The 24,415-nt window shown below is 33.8% G+C and overlaps 1 protein-coding gene across 1 annotated transcript in view; it reads left to right on the forward strand.

The window, feature by feature from the left end:
* The window catches only part of VTA1 (vesicle trafficking 1), a 65,877-nt gene that overhangs the window by 36,142 nt on the left and 5,320 nt on the right, over positions 1 to 24,415 (forward strand). The window contains exons 5-7 of the mRNA XM_025422430.3: positions 4,943 to 5,051; positions 17,046 to 17,219; positions 22,803 to 22,883. Of these exons, the coding sequence (XP_025278215.1) occupies positions 4,943 to 5,051; positions 17,046 to 17,219; positions 22,803 to 22,883 (364 nt within the window). The remainder of the gene's footprint in view (positions 1 to 4,942; positions 5,052 to 17,045; positions 17,220 to 22,802; positions 22,884 to 24,415) is intronic.

The raw sequence follows: 24,415 nt of genomic DNA on the forward strand, positions 1-24,415 counted from the left end.
AGTAAAGAGGGTCTGTTCAAGTTTAAGAAGTATCAATGAAGATAATGTAGCTGAATCTGGAGTGAGAGAAGAGATTGATAGCAGGTAAGGGTAAGGAAGAAGAGTTCAACCAGAATTGATGGGATTTAAATGCTGTTTTTAAAATGTTTCATAAATAAGTATTTCTTCCATTCTAATGATCAAGGATGGAAGTAGAGAGACCCATTAGTTCATTTTTAAATAATCAAAGTGAGAAGTAATTCTGGCTCAGAAAAAGAATTTGCAGTAGAAGAGGTGGTGAGAAGTGGTTGGACTCTGAATATATTTTGAATGGAGAGCCCACAGACTTTAAAAGATTCATTGGTAGATTGTAAGAGAAATAGAGGACTCAAAATGACTCCAGTGGTTTGGGCTTGAACAACTAAACAATGAAGCTGCCATTTACTGACATATGGAGGAACAAATTTAATGGGAGAACATCAGAAGTTGGTGTTGAACTTTGATTGCTTTGAATTATGAGATGTACAAATGAAATATTGAGGTGAGTTGGAAGTTCACAAGAGAGAACTGAGCAGAAGATACGAATTGGGAGTTGACAGCAGAAGGTGATATTTAAAGCCATTAGACTGGATGATATCACCCAGGTGAAGTGTCAGAAGAGAAGACTGGAAGTCCAAGAACTGAAGCCTGTGGCATTCCCCACCCTGTCGATAGGAAGAATCAGGAGCACCCACACAAGGCAAAATCACAAGACCTTGCTACTGGGAAAGGAAGTAAAAGGACCTTGCAAGGAGGAGCAAGTGCTCAACTTTTCATGCTGATAAAGTCAAGTCAAATGACCTCTAAGCTTTGGATTTTGCAAGAAAGAAATAATCTGCAACCTGACAGAAGCAATTATGTTTATTGGGGATAAAAACTTGACTAGGTAGGTTCAAGACAAAATCCAAGGGCAGCCCAAGTGGCTCAACGGTTTAGCGCCGCCTTGAGCCTGGGGCCGATCATGGAGTCCCGGGATCAAGTCCCATGTCAGGCTCCCTGCATGGAGCCTGCTTCTCCCTCTGCCTGTGTCTCTGTCTCTCTCTCTCTCTCTCTCTCTCTCTCTCATGAATAAATAAATAAAATATTTTTAAAAAAGACAAAATCTAAGAGGAAGTACTGGAGCATTCTGTTTCAAAGTGGCTTTTTGGCATGACAATAGAAAATGGTTTGATTTTCTATAGTTTGATTTTTCTATAGATTTTTTTGTAGTTTAGATTTCCTATAGTTTGTGCTAAGAATTTTTTTTTATTATTTTTTCCTCCTGTGATTTTTATATGCACCAGATTTGAGAACCCCTGGTGTAGCCTGTGGTTGGTGTTTGCTAACCAATCCTTCTTCGGTGTAACAAGTACAAACAATTTAAGACGAATGAAAATTCTTAGCACCGCTGACTCTAGTGGCCAAAATGTGCAGTTGTCAGTGATTCTCATAAATCCAGTTACAAAACAGGAACTTAGAGGCCAGAGACAAAAGTAAAAGTTCCTTTTGTAATTCCTGTTTCCCAGAAAGGATGTCTAATCAGCCAAAAGGAGTTAAAAGATCTTAAAAATATTGACATCTTGAAAATTTCCTCTTAAAATATTGTTGGATATCAAGCATCCTTTATTTTAAAGATTCAAGGCCAAAATTAAAAAGCGAATTAATTTTGAGTTACAACTGCCAAAATTTTCTGTGAAGTTTTATAGGCTCCAGTTTGCAGGGGTGTCTTGAAAATAGCGCGGAATAAAAAATAAACTGTTGTATTGATTTATCTGCTCAGAGGAAATTTTGTAAAATGTATTTACTAAAATGAAGCCATCTCAGGTTAGAGTCATGTTTTTAAGCTTCACATACTAATGAAGGAACCCAATCTGGTTTAAACATCTTTACACTATTTTTTATTATGAAATTAGGAATGAAGGAACCTCTTAAAGTGACCACAATACAACTTAACCCAACTTAGTCTTTAGACAGTGTTAAATTATTTCAGGCCAAGAATAATCTGTTATTCATTTTCTTTCAAAAGGGTCCTCTTTATGTATACCACATTATAACCCATACTAATATGTATTAAATATTTAAACCAGTTTTAAACCAGTTTTCCCTTAATTCATATATTCCCATCTAAGTTGCAAAGTGTAGTATGCTAATTGTAGCTTATTGAGGCAGCCCTGAATTGAGTGGATAGCTTCACTGCAAAATAGTGTGACTTTGGATAAGTCATTTACTTTTGTACTGCCATTTCCTCATATTTCTAATAATGGGATTGTAGAATCATAAAGAGAGAAAGGTGAAGAAAATATAGACTTCAGGTAGTACAGATGCCACATTTAGTGATGGAAATTATTACCTAGCTTTCACTTTGGACTCCAAAGCTCAGACCTACCTTGTTCATCCCCAGCACTTAACATCTGTAACTGACTTGAATAAATGATTAATTGACTTGATGGTAGTCAAGGAGGTTGATAAGGGAGTGAACATTTGAACCGAGCTTAAGACTTTTGTCAGAAGAGGAAGACTAGCATGAGAAAAGACTGCAGATGAGGACAGAATCTCATCTGCGTAGTAGGAAGTAGAGTAGATTAAAGCAGAATCCACAATGTGGGAGGCCTTGAATGCCAGGCTAAACTGTATTTAACATTGACCCAGTCTTTTAATGTCTCAGAGCCTTGGAGTAAAATGTGACTTGCCTCATTGTCAAGGTTATTGTCAGGACCAAATACGAGAAAAATGTCTAAGTGCTTCATAACTTATAGGGTGATATAAAGATGTTGGTCCACAAGTATTAAAACAAGTTCAATACTTTCTACCTACTATATTTTTATAGCAATATTCTTTTGTATTTTAGATGTATATCCATAACAAGATGATCAGCTCTCTAAGGGCAGAAGTCAGTGTATTAACTGACTTCTCCCCTATTGACTGTCTGAAGGTCCTGATAGCCATTATTTCAGAAGCCTAAAAAATGTTGAGGTTTTATGTCTTAGGTTTTTCCCCAAAACAGGGAAACTTTAAATCACTGGAAATTTGAAGTAAATTGCCTTCATTAGTAAATGGCTTTCCTAGTATTTAATGATACTGAAACATAATTCATATTTAAAATTGCATATGAATCATCATTGATTGAACCTCTCCCCTCCTCCCAAGTTTACAGTATCTGTTAGAACAGGATGCATAAATTTATTTGGAGATGAGATAGATGATTAGTAGCCAAACATAGGAAAGAAAGCAGAAGAACAGAGTGTCACAAAAACCAGAAATATATGGGATGCCTGGGTGGCTCAGCGGTTGAGCGTCTGCCTTTGGCTCAGGGAGTGATCCCAGAATCCCAGGATCAAGTTCCGCATTGGGCTCCCTGCATGGAGCCTGCTTCTCTCTCTGCCTGTGTCTCTGCCTCTCTGTCTCTGTTTCTCAGGAATAAATAAATATTTTTAAAAAATAAGAATAGAGAATATTTCACAAAGTTTGAAATGGTTCAGTGTTTTGTATGCTGCTGAGACGTTTGGGTAAGATGATGCCTCCAAGTGTCTGTTGGATTTACCAGCGTGGAAAGAGCTGTTGGTGACAGTGAGTGCATTCCTTCCTAAGTGAACTGTGGGCTGGCACATTTGGGCTCACTGCCACTAAAAGGCATGGCATATTCATATTCTCTGACCTTTTATGTGATGAAAATAACCAAACAGAAAAGAAAGAAACTTTTTTCTCTCTAGAGTGAATTAACTGGTGAAGAAGTGAAAACATTAAATGTGGATGCTTTTTTTGAAAAGCATTTTGTGTAGTAGAATAAATTAAAATCATACCTGGAAGAAAATGGAAATCAATGTAGAAAAGTTGTTTTTAGTGGAATACAGAAGAGCTTGTTTGATATGAAAAGGGAAATTAAATATGATACAAAGTAGGTAATTTGGGGGTTACTTCTTTTAGGTTCCTATATACTTATTTGTAGTAGTATATAGATAATTTTTTGTAAAATACTCCACTAAGTATCTGCTGTATACTGTATTTGTCAGTTGGTCTTTGCAAAGGTACATTACAGTTGTTTTCAACATAGTGAAAAGTGTGTTATTTCAAACTCTAATGTGCATGCAGATCACCTGGGGATCTTGTTACAGTGCAGATTCTCTGATATATGAGGTCTGGGATGTGTTTAAAGATTATGCATTTCTACAAGCTGCCAGTAGATACCAGTACCACTGGTCTGTGAGTGTCATAAAGGTCAATTGAAATATACACTAAAAATTACTAACCTATCCAAAATTCTAACTTATTTTACTTTTATATTTAAAGAAAATCGTTGTCTTAATTTTATAGTGTACAGCATAAAGTTTAAGGCAGGAAAGAAGAGGCAACTCTAGCAGATTCTTTACTGATATTTTCATTTCCTAAAACAACCCCATGAGGTATTATTTTCCCCTTTTTGGAATTGGGGTAACTGACATTCAGAGCTGATAAATAGCATGCTATGGGCTTGCCTAGTTAGCTGTCTAGTGTTTGTTTGTTTGTTTGTTTGTTTTAACCACTACATTACCTTAGTTTTCCTTTTGTTTTCACAAACGTGTTTTCATAGATGTGTACAGATCAGTTTTTTTCTTCTTTGGTGGAAATAGCTCAATCTACTCTTACTATCTTTTATATTTAATTTTAGAATTCCATTTAGTCTAGTTCTCCCCTATGCATAAAAATTACAAGTTTTGCTGGAAGGACACTCCCGTATTTCCATTGCAGACCTTTTTTGAGATAGAAAATTGTAAGAGAGAACTAGGCATATGTTTTGAGGACAGTTAGTAGAACCCAGTGGTAGTGGGGAGGTTGCCAGATTTCTTTCAGAGATATAACATGCAGAAATGGGTTTTATCCCAGAAAAATCATGTAGGTTATCATAAGTGTATATTTTATTTGATTTCTATACTGCAATGTAATATTGATATGAAAATATTCTTTCTAGAATGTGAAACACAGAAAATATGCAAGGTGGAAGGCAACATATATCCATAATTGCTTAAAGAATGGAGAGACTCCTCAAGCAGGGCCTGTTGGAATTGAAGAAGATAATGGTATGTATTTATTTAAGTAAAATGATTTAGTAGAAACATAATTGTTTAGAATATCATCTGAAGTTTTTGGAAGAAACTATATATTTTCATTTGTCCCATCAGGTACAAAATCCATGAAAATTAAGTGTAAAATAAATTCAGGGACAGTAAGAGATTAAGGCCAAATTGCTCTTAGTCAACAAGATGGCATGGCCATCTTCTACCTGTAATCAGATTTCATTCTTATATGGAACAGGTAATCCATTTATAATTTATAAAATATTTCCAAAATAATAGAATACTATTATTTTTACATATCTATTTGAGGTGGATTTCTTTTTTTGTCAGAGGGGTAGGTAGTCCATTCACATAGTTCAAAATTTATAGAGAATATAAAAAAATAAGAAATGAATTTCTCATTTCCACCACATCCCTGATTTACCCAGATTCTACCAAAACCCAAATAAGTAAATACTATTTCTATAGCATTTCCTGTCCCTTTACAGATTTTTTTTTTGAATTTACAAATAAATAGGAATACACATCCTCCCTTTTTTTATACAATTGGTAATATACATACTTCTGCACCTCAGTTTTGTTTTGACTTAATAAATGCATGAAAGTTTCACCATTAATTAGTTTATAAAATTGTATCATGAAAAAAAGTGTCTCATCATTTCACTTCACTTTTTAGTTAATATGTAATTGAAAAGAAAATGAAAAATATTTTTCACTTGTTTTATTGATTAGACAAATAGGAAACTGACTGTTAGGAGAATAACCACTGTATTCTAAGTTAAAATTCTAGGTGATCCTTGCATTTTGTTATACAACTTTTAGACATCTGTGAAAATGATCACTAAATGCATGAGTTTTTGTTCAGATGGTCAGATAGTAAGTATTTTAGGTTTCTAGACCAAAAGGTCTTTGTTGCAACTTCTCAGCTGCTTTTGTAGTGCAAAAGTAGCCATGGGCAATATGTAATCAAATGAGATGTCTCTGTTCCAATAAAACTTTACTTACAAAAACAGGCAGCCAACCTATTGGCTGGACTCCAGTCTAATCCATCTCTTTAGATCTGTTATTATAGTGAATTCTATTAAAAGATTGCCTAAAATTGAACCACCTTTAAGTTGTGTAATCCTCACTTGGCTCTGTTTTGGTTTTTTTATCGTTATATTGCTGGATTCAGTTCACTACTACTATATCATTTAGTATTTTGACATTCATAAGTAAGACTGGTCTACAGTTTTATTTTTTGATGTCAGTGTTCTCCTTCATAAGTATAATCTGAAGATTTCTAGTGGGTTGTTTTTATGCTTTGGGACATTTTGATTTGCCTTATAATTTTCTTTTCTTTTAAATGCTTTCTAGATTTTTTTTTCGTGAAAGCCCACCAGCCCTGGTACTGGAGATGACTTGTTGGCACTACTCTTCTATGGGAATTAATCTTATTAGATTTTTTTTTTTTTTCTCAATGCCCAGTGAATGAATGTGCTGGTGAAATAAATATTTTAGTTGTTTTAGGCCATTTTGGTGATTTCTGCATATATCTGCTGTCCTATTTTCCAAATGCCAACTATATTGCATAGTGGTATATTTATATGTACGCGTTGTTCAAGTGTCCACAACAAAATGTAACAGTTGAGTGTTGCCATAGATCAGTTAAGAATGAATGGGTAGCAAAGAAGCACATGAAAAGATGCTGAAATTGTTAGTCATTAGGGAAAAATAAATTAAGATTATAGCAAGATGCATCATACCACTAGAATCTAGGGCTAAAATTGAATAAGCTAATACTCCCAAGTACTGATGAGAATGCCAGGTAGCTAGAACTTTCATACATTACTCATGGGAAAAGAAAAGGAAAACAGTTTGGCAGTTTTACATAAAATTAAAAATACACTTGACATAATATCTAGCAGCCCCACTTCTAGGTATTTTTTTACCCCCCAGAGAAATGCAAGCATATGTCCTCACAAAGGCCTGTACATAGCTGTTATAGCAGCTTTACTTGTAATTGGCAAAAACTAGAAATAATTCACATGCCCTCAGCTGTTGATATTTGCAGCAATATGGTAGGGACCGATTTCAAAAGCATTATGCTAACTGAAAAAGCCAGGCCCAGAAGGCTACATATACTATATTATTGTATTTATATAACTTTCTAGAGAAGGCATAGCTCTAGGGACAGAAACCTCGGGGGTAAGGAAGGGATTTCCTATAAAGGAACATGGGAAAGGTTTGGGAATGGCCAGAAGTAGTGGTTATACATTATATAAGCTTTATGTCAAAACTGTATACCCAAGGAGTATGAAATTTACTGTATGTAAATTATACCTCAGTAAACCTGCCTTTAAAAGACCAAAGGGGATGGGAGGAGAGAACAAGTGGGGAAGAGAAGAGAACCTTTTTGTTCTATTAATTTATTAATCAGAAGACTATTTGGAATGTTACAGTGCCATTTGGTGAAAAAGGTACAATGCAGTTTTATATATGAATACTCTGTGTAAATTATTTTGCAGTTTAGCCTCTAAAGTTGCAAGCTTTTATACAGCATTTTAGGCTAACCTTTTGCTATCTATTGCTGAAACATACTTCATGATATGTCCTTATCTAATGTTTTAAGCCTTTTTCACATGGAATTCTTCTTACAGTCATTTTCTGTAATAAATACCTTGCATTCATAAAGCACCTTAAAGTAACAAATCATTTTCACATATCTCAGATCCTTGAAATCCCTTGGGAATAGATTATGTCATTACAGTTGAACAAAGGAGGAAGTTGAGGTTCCATGTGGCTTAGTGATTGCCTAAGGATATAGAACCACAAATGAGAACTAGAACTTGAGTCCTGGCTCTCCTACTCTTGAGTCCTGTGTGTGTTTGGGGTGTTTGTTTGTTTGTTTAATACCCAATGCATGTGTTTTCTACATACTTCCTTTCCTACTTTAATACTGACCATAATCAGGAATATTTTATGTCTGTCCTGTTAACAAGTGTCCACAAAAAAATATCCAAGGTCGTCAGGCTACCAAGCAAGTGTCACCACAATGTGCCATCAACCTACTCACCATTTTTATTTTGTTTCTGTTTCATACTGTGTTATGTGGGTAAGGCTGCCACAACAAAACACCATAGACTGGGGTAGCATTTATTTTCTCAGGGATCTAGAGGGCGGAAAGTCCAAGATCTGTTCAGTGCTGGTCAGTGCCCACTTCTGGCTTTCAGACATCAGCTTTCTCTTTGTTCTCATATAATGGAGAGAGAGACAGATCTTTCTTCCTCCTTATAAGGCTACATTTTTTATTAGAATAGGACTCCACTCTTATGACTAATTTAACCTTAGTTACCTTCTGAAGATCCTATCTCCAGATACAGTCACATTGGTGATTAGGTCTTGACCATATGAATTTTAGAGGGACACAGTTCATTTCATAGTACCTATATATATATTCCCTTTATTATAGTCATAGGTGTTAAGAGCCAGAAAGTGCCTTTGTCTCTTTCTTTAATTATAAAACCATCTCCCCTTCCTAAATTGTTCATTTTTTCTACCTATCTGAATGCTGCCTATCTGTGATGTTTTCTCTTTCATCTGAATTTCTGCAGAGCTATTTTATGTATGTATATAAAATCTTATAATAAAACATATAGCACTTAAATAATTCATGTTAATATTTATAATTTATGGAGCACTTGGTATTATGCATTGTACTTGGTATTATGCTTTATACTAAATATTTTACATATATATTAGCTAATTTAATTCTCATAACTTCTGAAGATAGCTGGGCATCCCTATTCAAGCGCTGATAACTAGTTCATGAAACTCAAGATTTGAACCCATATATTTCTAGTTCTAAAGTCTGTGTTCTTGTTCTGCATTTAAACAGATTCATTTTTTTCCTTTAACAAGTTCATCATTTGATTATAAGACTTAATACATATTTTCTACCCCATTGAATATTATAAGAAAATTTCTCGGCTAGTTGACATAACTATTATAATTTCACATTCTCTTGAGAACAGAGAATCAATGTTATGAGGAACAGTTCTGTGCTGTACACATGATGGTAGAGCCCTAAATTTGGAATGAACTCCCACTTCCCAGGACATGCCTTTCTTCTTGGATTTTTAAAATGTAATTGTCTTTCATTCATTTTTAAAGAAACTTTTTTTTAATATCATTTGTCAGCGTTAGCTGGGTACCGGGAATGAATAAAAGACACAATCCTTTACTTACAAGAACTTATATTCTCCTGGGGAGCAATAGGTTTAATAAGCAGTTATAATACATGGTAGTAAGAGATTTTTCCTGAGCTGAGCCTCAAAAGAGAAGTTGAGTTCAGTCAGGTAAACAAAAAGAAAGGATGCTACAATTTCAAAACAAAACACATCTTCAAAAGCATCAGGGAGGCAGATTTAGGACTGGTTAAGACTGGAAGGTCAGTGTGTGGGGAGAGTGAATCTTTGAGAATGAATTGGAGAAAGATAATTCTGTAGATTGTGAGATGAATTCAGGGGCTACTAGTGACCTCAATTTTTTTTAAAAAGATTTTATTCATTTATTCATGACAAAGAGAGATTGAGAGAGAGAGAGAGGGAGGCAGACACACATGCAGAGGGTGAAGCAGGCTCCATGAGAAGAGCCTGATGTGGAATTCAATCCCCAGACTCCTGGCAGGCAGACACTCAACTGCTGAGCTACTCAGGCGTCCTTATGACCCAAATTATATTTTTATTTTTTAAATTTTTATTTATTTATGATAGTCACAGAGAGAGAGAGAGAGGCAGAGACATAGGCAGAGGGAGAAGCAGGCTCCATGCACCGGAAGCCCGATGTGGGAGTCGATCCTGGGTCTCCAGGATCACGCCCTGGGCCAAAGGCAGGCGCCAGACCGCTGCACCACCCAGGGATCCCCCCAAATTATAAATAACAAAAGCCTGGGTGAGACACTGGCCATGGGATAAAGAAAAGGAAGTGTAATCAGTAGAACACAGAACACTTTAATAAGGGAGGAAATGTAAGATGGTCCCTAAGTTTCCAGCCTTTCAAAGAAATGACTAAGATGAGCAAGTTTGGTGGGAAAAATTAAGAGAAGATACTGAGATGCTCCTGTGATTACTACTTGTAGAACTCCCAACTGGCAAGGTCTCCTTCCAAAGATGACAGGAGAAAATTCTGGGCTAAAAGTAGAACTTGGGAATTGTCAGCCTAAAAGCAAGAGATGAAGCCAAAGTAAAATGTTTCTTCAACCAGGGAAGATGGATAGCTTAAGAACTACAGCCAGGATCGCCTGGGTGGCTCAGTGATTAAGCGCCTGCCTTCAGCTCAAGGCGTGATCCTGGAGTCCCGGGATTGTGTCCCATATTGGGCTCCCAGCATGGAGCCTGCTTCTCTCTCTGCCTGTGCCTGTGTCTCTGCCTCTCTCTGTGTCTCTCATAAATAAATAAACAAATAAACAAATAAATAAATAAATAAAATCTTAGAAAAAAACAAAAAACAAAACTACAGCCAAAGATAAAACCTTTTTTCACATTTAGGAATTACATTACATTGGAAACTGAAGCTGAACCACTTCTATTATCTGATTATATTTAAGATGACTTTTACATCTTTGTAATAAATATAATAATGTTAGATCTGTCATTACCTTTAAACATCTGACTTGGAAGATACTTCTTATATATGGTTATGTGTATATTTTTAAATATGCGATGAAAATACCTTTTTTGTTTTAAACATATTTTACATTTCAGTAGCATTTCAGATGTGTCATTTTAGGGACATTGAAGTACCTAATTAATCAGTGGGGTTTTTTTTAGACATTCAGTATCAGTGACTTCTTTAATATCAACATTTTTAACTTTTGCCCTTGAAAGTACTACATTTTTATTATTATCATGATTTGTTGTAAAATGGTTATTTCAGGCTCTTTATAATACTAACTTAATAGATGATTAGATATATATATATAAAGATATATATAATTTTTGTTTTGTTTTCCAAATATTTGCTTAAGGGGAGCTTATAATTTGTGTTCCTTATTCAGTTTTTATAGAGCTTCTAGGTAGTAAAAAATTGGAGTTACAGAATACCAATAATCCTTTTAAAAATAAAAGAGAATGTTTTCACTGTATGCTTTTTCAAAATAACTTAAAATATTACCTGGTAACTTAATCAAGTGGTTATGGTCTAAGAGGATGTCCTTAAATCTGAATATATAAGAGAAAAGTAGTCTTTAAAACCTTAATTTTTTTTCTCAAAATACCATTATATTCTTTTGTGTTCTTAAATTAACTGAAGGTATAAAAAGTATTATGTTTAACAAAACTCTAATTTTCTTTTACTCTGGAATTGAATTTCCATTAAAAAATAATAGTTATCACACCTTAGTTAATTTACAGTAAGAAAAAAGAGAAATACACTTATTCCTGAAAATACTGCTCTGTGAAATTAAGTCATATTGTCAAAAAGTACATAAGGAAGCCATTATGAGTAGTACAAAAGAAGTGTTCTAAGAAAAAAATAAGGCTCAAATGAAGGGAATTCTAACATTCAAACTCTGGGTTCACATGTCAGTCTCAATTCTGTATCTGAAAATGGCATTATTTTTAAGTAGTTGTTATTAACCTATATTCAATAAAAACTAAACAAGTAATTTCTTATCTCATATTTTACTGATTAAAATTTCGCTCTTTCGGGAAACTGTAAGATACAGTTAACTTCAACATTTTTTATTCTCATTAAATATTTGCTGCTAATTAAGACCTGCAGTTGGAGAACATAGGATATGTAAAATAAGTCCATACATTATTCATCTAAAATGTAATCTTAAAGTGCCCTAATCTAGTGTTAATGTCATAACTTTTAACAGTATTTCCTCAGAATTGGTTTATGGTTCTATGAAAGGATATAATTTTGCATAGATACATTTTTTGAAGTATTTGAAAATGAATTGGAAATATGCTCTTTTATTTCTAAGTACTTCATTCAAATATAAATTGATTCAATAATCTCCTTTGTTGCTTTTTGTCCCTTGTCCAAGGTATAGTCCAGGATCAACCCCTACATCTAACTTTCATGTCTCCTTAGTTCCTTTAACCTGGAATGGTTCTTCAACCTTTCTAGGTGTTTCTTGGCCCAATGTTTTTTGAAGAGTATAGGCTAGTTAGTTATAGACTGTGCCTCAACTTGGGTTTGTCTAATGTTGCCTTATAATTACAGTTATACATGTTTAACAGAAGTACCCCAGAATGAGATTGTGTCCTCTATCTCACAATGGGAGTATATAATACGGATGAAATATTGGCTTATTACTGTTTAAAACAATATTCCTTTGTTATTAATAAGCTGTTTGTGTTATTAATAAGTTATTGTGGAATAGGTCCCTTTGAGACCATGTAAATATCCTATTTTGAATGAAACATTACTCCACTGTCTTTAGCATCTACTGATACCAGTTTAAACTTACTGTTTGCTGGGATGCCTGGGTGGCTCAGTGGTAGAGTGCCTGCCCCTGGCCCAGGGCATGATCCTGGAATCCCAGCATCAAGTCCCACATTGGACTCCCTGCATGGAGCCTGCTTCTCTCTCCGCCTATGTCTCTGTATAACCGCTGTCAATTTATGAGGTCAGTGTAACTCTTATGGCAAAACCTCATAAACCTGAACAGAGACACAAAGATCCTTAGTATCCAAATAAAATCTAGCCATATATAAGGATATTTAATACATCATGACCAAATAAGGTTTACCAAGGAGTGCAGAGTTGATTTAACATATGAAAATCAATGTGACTCATATTGATAGAATAAAGGAGAAAAACTATATGATAACTTCAATATATGTATAAAAATCACTTGATAAGATTTAATATTCATTTATGACAAAAGAATCCAGCTCCCTAGGAAAAAAAAACCCAAACAAACAATTCCTTAGTATGAGACAGGGCCAAAAACAAAACAAAACAATGGATGTAAATATCAGTGCTGGTGCAACACAAGAAAAAAAAAGATATAAAGATTGGAAAGGGAGCAGAACTGTCTCTCTTTGCAGATAACATGATTATACTCCCAAGGAATCTATAAAGCAACCACCAGAAGAGGTAAATTTAACAAGGTTGTGCAATACAACATCATTATACAAAAATCAACTGTATTTCATATATTAGAAGTAAACAAGGGAATGAAAATAAGCCAAATACTTGAAAATAAATTTAATGAAAGAGGCACAATTATCTCTACTCTGAAAAATACAAAATACTGGTGATGAAGATTAATGGAAGCTTAATAAATGGAATAATATATTCATGTAATGAAAGACTCCATTTTGTTAAGGTATAAATTCTCCCTAAATTGATCTATAAATTCAATGCAGTATCAGTCCTAATTCCAGCTGGCTATTTTTTTAAATACCTACAGTGGTTATTTCTGTTTTCTCTACATGTTTGCATAAGGTTGATATTATCTCTTAAATATTTGATAGAACTTGCCACTCAATTTATCTATGTCAGGCATTTTCTTTGTAGGGAGTTTTTTTGCTATGAATTAAATTTCTTCAATAGACATAGAACTACTCAGGTTCTTTCTTTCTTTTGGGGTAATTTTTGGTAGTTTATATCTGTTTCATAATGATACTAATCCCACAGACATTGAAAAGATAGTGATATTTCCCTTAGGTTTTTTCAATTTATTGGCTCAATATTTCCTTATTATCCTCATTATCCCTTTAATATCTGTAGAATGTGTATTGATAGCACCTCTTACTAATATTTGTAATATCCATTTCTCTCTTTTTCTAATCTGTCTGGTTATTTTTCAGGTTTTTTGTTGTTTTAACAAGATTTTTCTTCTTTATTTTCTATTTCCATTATGTTTGGTCTTATCCTTATTAGTTCTTTCTTTGTACTTGAAGTTTAATTTTCTCTTAGTTTTTTTTTAAACTTGTTAACGGGAAATAGACTTTTTATTTTAGGTTTTTATTAATGTAAGCACTTAAAGCCATCAGTTTCCTCCCCTGTAGGCACTGATTTGATGGCATTCACAAGTATTTATATCATTCAATTCAAAATATTTATTTCCTTTGTGATTTCTTTATTGAGGGATTATTTAGAAATGTATTGTTTAATTTAAAAATACTTGGGACTTCTCTAGCTATCTTACTACTATTGGTTTCTAATTCAATTCTCTTTTGGTCAGAGAACACATTTTGCAAGATTTCAGTATTTCAGAGTTTACTAAGATTTGTTTCATGGTTCAGAGTATGATCTGTCTCGGTGATTGTTCCATGTACATTTGAAAAGAATGTATTCTGCATTTATTACTTGTGGTGTTGCATGAATGTGAATCATAGAAGCATATTAAAATCTCCAACTGTGGGGATTTTACTGGGTCTATCAGTTTTTGTTTCATTAGAAACTTTGTTATTTATGTTTATTTATGTACATTAGGCACATACACCTTTATAATTGTTTAATTTTTTAATAACTTGACCTTTTTTTATCATTTTGAAACATCTCTCCTTATATCTCTGCTAATATTCCTTGAAACGAAGTCTGTTGTGTCCGTTATTGGATTTAGCCCTTCAGCTTTCATCTGCTTGGTATTTACACAGTATATCTCTGTTTATCCTTATAGTATAAACATGCCTGAGTCTTAAAGCATATAGGTGTTTTTTGGTTTTGGTTTTATTTGTTTGTTTTTTAAGTCTGTCAACATCAGTCTTCAAAATAGTCTTCGGTCCACTTAATGTAATCATTGTTTTAGCTAAATTTAAGCCTATTATTCTTATTGTTTCTTTTCCATTAGTCCCATCTGTTTTTGTCCCCCCCCCACCCTTTTTTTAAGATTTTATTTATTTATTAGAGACAGAGAGAGAGAGAGAGAGACAGGCAGAGGGAGAAGCAGGCTCCATGCAGGGAGCCTGACGTGGGACTCCATCCCGGGTCTCCAAGATCACTCCCTGGGCCGAAGGTGGCGCTAAACCGCTAAGCCACCGGGGCTGCCTTGTTTTTGTCCCCTCTTATAGTTTTTTTTCTCTAGTGGGTTTTTCCTCATTCATACATTATGGCTACATTTTTCTCTATGGCTTTGAATATATTTATAGCACCAACCTTAATGTTATTTTTTTTTTTTTTTTTTTTTTGCTAATTTTGATATCTGGGTCTCGGGGGTCTCCTATAGACTCTCTTGTTCGCCTAAATCTGGTCAATTTTCTCCCCTCTCCTATTTCTAATAATTTTTAGCGTTAATAACGTTATGTAGCTCTTCTGCATTTTGTTATTCTCTTCGCAAGTTCTTGATTCTTGTTCTAGCAGGCAGTTAATAACCATACCTGAACTCAAACTCTGCCTTTCTTTCAGCTTTAAGGTTGTTGCTTTCACTATTACCCTTTAGAATCTTCCCAGAGTGTGCATGCATAGTTCAGGATCATAGTGTTTAGTTGCAGTTTAGACACAGGTTTCAAGGCTCACTTCTCTGCAACTGTTTCTTTTGCACAGACTGTTGAGTGCACTGCAAGTGAAAAGCCTCATGAAAGCAAACCTTACTTGGTGAGATTTCTTCTCAAAAGGGCCATCTTCACTCTAGTTTCTACCAGCTTTTAGTCACCTTCTAGTGCTTTTAAACAGTGGAGGGAGGGGCTCCTTCCCCAGATGTGTAAGTGTTATAATTCCTTAATATAAGGCAAAATTACTTTAGTGTATGTAAAATATAAATACATCTACAAGGTTACTTACTAAAATGTGTATTTCAGAGTAGGTAGGTTTTTTTTTTTTTATGTTTAAAATTATCTTTGTTGAAAAAAAAAATAAACCCTGTCATTTCCACTTATAAATATGACTTTTTCTCATAAGGAAGGATTTGAGGGATCCCTGAGTGGCTCAGCAGTTTAGCATCTGCTTTTGGCCCAGGGCGTGATCCTGGAGTCCCGGGATCGAGTTCCTCATCAGGCCTCCCTGCGAGGAGCCTACTTCTCCCTCCTGTGTTTCTGCCTCTCTCTCTCTCTCTCTCTGTGTCTCTCATGAATAAATAAATAAAATCTTTTTTTAAAAAAAGGAAGGATTTGATGTTTAAGGGTTGTGGTGTGTAAATTGCTTGTTGCTATACTCTGGGCAGAGGGGGATCTGGAATTGGATCAGCTAATGAATTAATGGTTATTACTGTTTTAAATCCCTACTTGCCAATACTGAGATATTAAAATGATGATGCAGGGAATGAATGAATGAATAAATGAATGAATAAATAAAATTAGCTTCATTGAATGTGTCATATGGCTATGATCAGACAAAAATATTATCTAAAAATTTGATAATTTCAGAAATCTGTTGCATTTGCCTACATTTTAAATTATGCAGATTCCCAAAGGTGGCTAATTGTCATTTTATTTTTTTTATTTTTTTTAATTGTCATTTTAAATAAACTATCAACATTTAATTTTCCCAGAGTAGCTTTCAAATTTAGCTAATATACTGTATTTTAAGTCTGTATTTCAAAATTTATCAAAACAAACTCATTACTCCTTTCTGTGCAGGTAACTCAATGTGAAATTTCATTCCTTTGTTTTTATTGATTAAGCTAATACTTTGAACAACTAACACACAGGTAATCATTTAATAGCTGGTGTGAACAATAAATGCTGATTAAAAGGCAGCTGTCAGAAAAATTAAGTTCTTAGGGATAGCATAGATGTGACATGTTTTACCAAAAATACTGTTTTTCATAAGTTTAAAAGTTTAAAGAAAATTTGTTTTTAAGAAAAATGTACTATATGCAAAGACTTTATAGAATTGTAGTAACTTAAAAGAAGACAATCATATTGTCAGGTGCAATTAAGTGATTTAAGAAAAGAAAACAAAACTATTATTTTAAGAGCTAGGGCCTGCTTATCAAAGCTGCTTTAAATAGAATTGCATTGTAGGGTCTGTTCCTCATATCTGTATAGCAAAATAAGAATGTTTGGCATTTTTATTTCAAGTAACTTTGTTTAACTTTACATATATATTATATAATAGATGTTGAAGAAAATGAAGATGCTGGAGCAACATCCCTGCCTACTCAGCCACCTCAGCCATCATCTTCAACTTATGACCCAAGCAGCATGCCATCGAGCAGCTTCACTGGAATACAGATTCCTCCCGGTGCACATGCTCCAGCAAATACGCCAGCAGAAGTGCCTCATAGCACAGGTAAGAAATTAAGTTTAACAAGTTTTGATCCCCTTTCATAAATATGAACTGGACTTTTTATTGTGTTTATGCCTCATAGTGATGGTCATAAAGCATAAAGTGATGGTCATAAGGCATGAACATAAGATCTTTAAATTCTATTTGAACCCACACAAAAAAAATGTTAAATCTTTTTTTGTTGAAATTTTAAGGTTAATTGTTAGTTGTTTTGAGAAAGGACAAAATCTGTTACATATGTTACTATTAACTTTTTATTACTAAGAATAGCTTCTGTGCTTTTCATGTGTGATGCTATTCTCTCTCCCTCCTCCCCTTTTCTTTGCTCTTCATTGTTGTTCAAGACTAGCACTGAGGTGTGCGGGTCTATTATAGGATGTGTTGGTCAGTGTCCCACTGTGTTAGCAAGATTTAACTTTTCTTGCCTTATTTCCTTAGGACCCGACCTCTGCCTTGAACATAGATATTATTGATGAAGGGAGCGGGCATTGAGGCATAAAATCTCAGTAGCAGTGGAATCATAGACAACTGAAATAACTGCGGGTTATTTCTTTTCATATTATAAACAGTTGCCTAAAGAAGGGGAAATGATAGCTACTGTATTTGAATAAATCAGAACTGTTATGTCTGTGTTTACATGGAAAAGATCTAATAACACCAATCTTCCAGTAATGAGTCAGTGTCAGTAAATGAAAGATAATTTTTAAAATTGCAGGCAGATACTCTTCCATTTACTTGTATTGTTGACAAAGTGTCACTCTTACCTTCAAATGGAAGGGCATTTAAAGCCATAACTTACATCTTGAAGTTTTTCCAAAAATTGTTCTTACAATATTTCCCTTATCTCAGCATAAATGTAATCTGTGGTAGTAAACTGTACAAACATTTCAAAATAATAAATTCATAGGATGAAAGTCATCCTTGGAACCCTAATTTCTACTGTTTCTATTAAGTAACACACCATTACTTCACTGACTTTTTTTTCAGCCTCAGTTTACCCAAACCATTTTAGGTTATTTTGCACGAATTGCATTAACATTTAAAAGTTTTCTATTTGACCGTTATAGCACCAATTATTATTAGTTTCTTTCCTCCTATTTTAAAACTTTTAACTTTATATTATCTACCAATACTGCTATTATTTTTGTCTTGAAGAATATTGATGAATGTGATCTTTTTAACACTGATCTCTGTTGTCATTATTCTGTATATTTTACTCTGACTTTGCTTTATAGTCTGTATGATTATTTTAATAGACCAATTTGAATTTGTTTTGTAAGTAAAATTTCACAGAACACTGTTGGAGATATTTTCTTTTAGAAATACTCCGTATTTCCAGTGTAGAATAATAGAAGCAATACCAGGTACTTAGATGTATTTGCCTTAGATAAATACTGTAACTATTCTAAGTGAATTTAAACACCAACCAGCAGCCTCTGATGTGCCATTTTTATAAAGGATGAAGTGAGAATAAAATGCATTTTGAAGTCCTATGGTATTGGTTATTAGTTCCTACTACTTACTAAACCACAAACTCAGATGTTATTCACCTTCTCTCAGCCTAGGTTTTGCCTCTTTCTAAAATGAAATCAATCATACTTCTCATAGTGATTTTAATTATCAAAGGAGAAAAAGTTTGAAAATTCACTATTACTATGCCTAATCACAAAATCAGTGTTCAGCAAATTAGCTTCCTTTTCCTTTTTTTTATACTCTTCCTTCCTATCTCTGTGCCAAAGACAGGGTATTTAAGAGCAAGCTAATGAATACTTAAAATCATTTTGTGAATCAAGGGAAGTGTCACCTTTGAGGGTAGAATATTGACCTTAAAAAAAGTTGCCTAAAAAAAAAAAAAAAAAAAAAAAAAAAAAAAAAGTTGCCTAAAGGGTACCATGTTAGACAACATATCTTAGGGCAGAGTTCTGGTACAGGCATATATACATATATTTTATATAGTCATACAGTGTGTATATAGAAGAGAGAAAGCTTACTTCTACTAGGAAGGCTATATTAGGTTGAACCATATGAAATTGCTATTTCTGTATAACATAAATGATAAAATCTGAGTAGTTTCATATGTTCAAACTAACAGTATCTTCTGCTTAGAATATCCTTGACAGACATAAACACAGATATTAAGGAGGTAGTCTTCTATTAGAAAGTTTTCTGGCATGAGCAGTTCATCTTGATCCACCTAACTCTGGCATGAGCCTTATTTTTTTTTTCCCCTTTCGTTCTTCCAAATGAGCACATTGGAACTTTGTTGAGATCCTATCATGTTACTTTTATATACACTCTTTTAGACTTAGCATTTACATAATTATCATAGATGTTTTATAAATTAATTCTTACAGCAACTATATTAACTATATTAGATATTGCTGTCACTACTTTACACACTAAAAAAAATTAAGCAATTTTCCCATGCAAATGTATAAACAGATCTATTAGTGACAGAACTAGAATTTGAACTCAAGTCTTTCTTATTTCATGTTTTTGGCATCTCCTTTCTATGTCTCTTCCTCCAAGGAAATAAAACCCCATTAAAACAAAATTTACTTTTCTCACAGTATTTTGCCCCTTAAAATTGGTTTGAGATATTGGAATCTCCTCCTAGCTGGCAGATTTTTTTTCTATTATATTTAAAATGGTAAAAAAAAAAAAAAAAAATCAGTTCATAGTTAGCGAATAGCAAATGAAATAACATTTTTAGTTTATAAATATAGCAGATGTTTCCCCCTCTTACTCACTTTAAGATTGATTTACTTTCCCTCATATAAAGATCCAGGATGCACTTTTATCAAAGGGAAATCCTCAAGATAGCTGAAAAGAATAGTATGTACTAATATACGGTTTTTAGTTCTTCCACAAAAAAGCACAGGGGGTGCAAGGAGGGCAGCTAGAACAATTGTTTAACAAGGCAGAGTGTTTGCCTCTTGTGCTGCAACCACTGTGGACTATCAGATGGATGTGATAGAGTGGACAGCTTTTTCGTTCTCTTGAAACATATGCTTATACAGCCTATAAATACTGATGAAGAAGATCTCAGTAATTTAAATAGGTTAAATATTAGAGTTATGTTATAATTAATGCTTGCCTTTTGATTATAAACGCAGCTCATCTCACAAACTTAGCTCTTTTATTGTTCTTTTACGTATGAGAAGTCCTGCATTTGAGTTATCCTGTATACTTTCCAAGTTGTTAACATTTTGTCCTAACCATTTCTATCAATGCTATTTTCCATGATTATTCTGAGATTTTACTCAACCCAGTCCTATTTTCTTAACTTTGCTTCTAGTGTTCCTTTTAGATAACATGTCTTTCTCTCTTTTTCTCTGCCTCACCAAAGGCTACTCCCTTAAGGGTTCTGTTTATTTATAATTTTGGGTAATCTTCTCTGGTTTTCTGACTAACACCCATTTCCCCCTTTTCGGAATCCCCAGACCAGGTAGACAATAGAACAATTCAGTACTTAATTAGAAATCTTGTAATGTCTAATTCTTGAATGTGTATTAATCCCATTTAATAGGCTATATGTACCCATCTACTTACTTGAAAACCACAAGTTACTTGTTGATACTTCTTTTTTGATAAATAATAGAAAGGAAGAAATTTACAACACAGTTCTACTTTCCCCCATGAATGTTTTTATGGTCACATCACTCCCAAGACATTGTAGTCTTGAGGATTGCAGTCTATTGGTAAATTGACAAATGAGACCTTTCCAAATCCAGAAAGAAAGGAAAATAGATTTGAGCATCTCAAAAAATAAGTAACATAAATTAGAAGCTATTTTTACTAATTTAACAAGTATTTATAAGCTTGTGTTGGGCATGTACACTAGGCCCCCATGGGAACATGTCATGATGGCTGTCCAAAGGACAGGCCTTGGCTCATGTGCGTCAAGACAAATGGTAGCAGCATCTTCTTACTGCTGCCTGAGGCATGTTGAACAGCCTGTGTTGTCAGTCCAAGTCTTAGTTGAATGACTATGACCAGAAGTTCTTAATATAATACAGACTACCTTATTTTTTTAATATTGCTCAAATAAAATTTTACTACATGACTAAATTTTCTCCCTGTAAATTAAATTGTTTTGTTTTATTAATTAATATTGCCTACTTAATCATATGAGGATGTACAAATTGTATGAAGATGTACATCTTGCATTTAAAAGTTAATACAAAATGCTGATCAGTAAAAGTATTCCTTCTCCATAGAGAAAGGAATTTGGAGAATTTCAATTTAGGCAAAAATACAAATTACTTAGTAGGAATGGCATTGATACCTAGATTGATCCATGAGCAGGTTATACATAGACTTACCTTTTCTCTTAATATTATGTGAAAACTACATAATCACCTACCTGTGCTTTAGGTACAGCTGCTTCAAAGCACTAGACTTGACTAGATAGTCTCTGAAAATCCCTCTCAAATTTGCATTCCTTTTTTTTTTAATCAAATTATGTGTCTTTAAAAGTTAGCAATTTTTGTGGGGACAGTTATGTTGGATGTTGATACTTCAATATATTTGGTTAACACTTATCAAAATCAAGCAGAATATACTCAGTGAAGTGGTCAATTTAAAATTGGTATGTCACCTGACTTTTAGTTACACTTCTTTAAATTTTTCCTATAAATAAATTCATACATATGTGTGTTTATGTACAAAATATGTAAGATTATTCACTGTAGTATTATCTATAGTAGCAAAAGATTGGAAACAACCTAAATGCCCATCAGTAGGGACTGCTCTATAAATTGTGATTAATACACGGAATGGAACACTATGTAGCAATGTAAAATAACAGTGTAGGTTTATATATATATATATGTATATATATATATATATATATAAATGAATCTAGAACTATTGCTAAAACATATTAAGTGAGGGATACCTCGGTGGCTCAGTTGGTTAAGCGTCTGCCTTTGGCTCCTGCATTGGGCTCTCTGCTTGGCAGGGTGTCTGGCTTCTCCCTCTCTGCCCCTCTCCACTCCTTCTTTCCCCACCCCCACCCCCCCCACCCCCGGCTCATGCTCTCTATCACATAAATTAAATCTTAAAAAAAAATTAAGTGAAAAATGCACGAAATAGTATAGGATGCAGGCGTACTACCATCTCCATTAGACATGTGTGTGTAAACACTCAAAATATATTTTCCTTCATATTTTCCATACCAGCCTCTGACATCAAATAACTATGTCAAATTACAATTCTTTAAAATTTCAAAAAAGTAATTAAGAAATGAAATTCTTTCATGATTATTTTTAAATGTATTCCTAGAAATATCAGAAAGGGAGACAGAACATGAAGACTCCTAACTCTGGGAAACGAACTAGGGGTGGTGGAACGGGAGGAGGGCAGGGGGTGGGGGTGAATGGGTGACAGGCACTGAGGGGGGAACTTGATGGGATGAGCACTGGGTGTTATTCTGTATGATGGCAAATTGACACCAATAAAAAATAAATTTATTATTAAAAAAAATAAATATTTGCTTTTTAGAAAAAATAAATAAATAAATGTATTCCTAGTATATAATTAAGAATTCTAACTTTTATACCCATTTGTGGTTTTCTGATGCAGGTGTAGCAAGTAATACTATCCAACCTACTCCACAAACTATTCCAGCGATTGATCCCACACTTTTCAGTACAGTTTCTCAGGGTAAGTCAGCTGGCTTTTTTTTTTTTTTTTTTTTTTTTTTTTTTTGAGATATAGTGTATTTCCTGTCCTCGGGTGTTGTTTTGTAATTTTACCTTAAGAAAGTGTTATATATTAGAATGTTTACACATTTCTTTGAATGTCTGTGTTCACTAGATCCTCCAGTGAACCAAGATTGTCTCATATTATCAAAAATATCTAAATTTGAAGACATTCCCTTTTTGGTTTTTTACAGTTCCTTTTTTTGTATACTGCTGGATATAGTGGCACAAACATAAAGCTAAAACTATCATGAAAGCTGATATTAGATTTAATTTAGTTCAAAATTATCATGTGTTATGATTATAATCTTCCTTATTTACACTAAATTATTAGATTTCCAAAAAAAACGGAACTGACCATAATTGAAAACAAAAATAAAAAGGAACCTATAATAAACTGACAAATTACCCCACAGTACAGTGGAAAATATTTATATGCTGGTAGACAGATAACCTGCCCAATGAATACTATATTCCTCTTAAACTTGGTTTCCAGACTTCCTTCTATAGTCCTACCCAATTTTAAAAGCTCCTCTTAAAATCTGATGTGAAAATATCTGAAATAAATCATTGAAATAAAGTAGAGAATCTGGAAATCAAGCTACATGTTACAGGAATTAATGATGAAAGCAGCATTGGATTAGTGTGCAAGAATATATATTCAAAAGTGATGTTAGAACAGTTGGTTATCGGGGGCTCCTGGGTGGCTCAGTTAGTTAAGTGTTTGACTTTGTTTAGGGTCATGATCTTGGAGTCCTAGGATAGAGCCCCATGTCAAGCTTCCATTCAGCAGGAGTCTGCTTTTCCCTCTTCCTTTGCCCTTCCCCTCACTTTCTCTCTCTCTCTGTCTCTTTCTCAAGTAAATAAGGTCTTGAAAAGAACAATTGGCTATGAGGAAAAAATATATATTAGATATTATCTCTCAATACTCACCATAACAGGTTTGAATAATGAAAAATAATAAATTCATACCACAAAAGACTCCCTCTTCCCCGCTACATTTTTAGAATGCTACTAATACACCAGGAGGAAATTGAAATTTAAAAATAAAGAGTAATGTCCACAGCTTATATAAAGAACTCTTCTGAATGACTAACTGAAACTGAATTCAGTAGAAAAAACAGGCAGAGAATATGATACGTTAATGCAGATATGCAATGAACACATGAAAGCTTTCCCAACCATATTAATAATCAGGGAAATTGAGAATTAGAATTAGTTCGGTTTATATCAGTAGATAAAAAAATACTTTAAAGGACTGGTAATCTACAGTATCATTGAAGACCTAGAGAATGACTCTTGCATGCTCCTGATAGGAAATGTACATCAATCAGCAAAGTTTTTTTCAGCAGCATTATGTCACTATCAGAATTGCAGATGTAATTTTTTTGAACTTGTTATATTCCACTTTTAGGAATACTTAAAGAAATACTCAGACATGAGCACAAAATTTGCAAGGATATTTTATTTCAACATCATAGTAATAGTAGAAAA

Source organism: Canis lupus, chromosome 1, assembly GCF_003254725.2.
Source record: "Canis lupus dingo isolate Sandy chromosome 1, ASM325472v2, whole genome shotgun sequence".
Taxonomy (NCBI): Eukaryota; Metazoa; Chordata; class Mammalia; order Carnivora; family Canidae; genus Canis; species Canis lupus.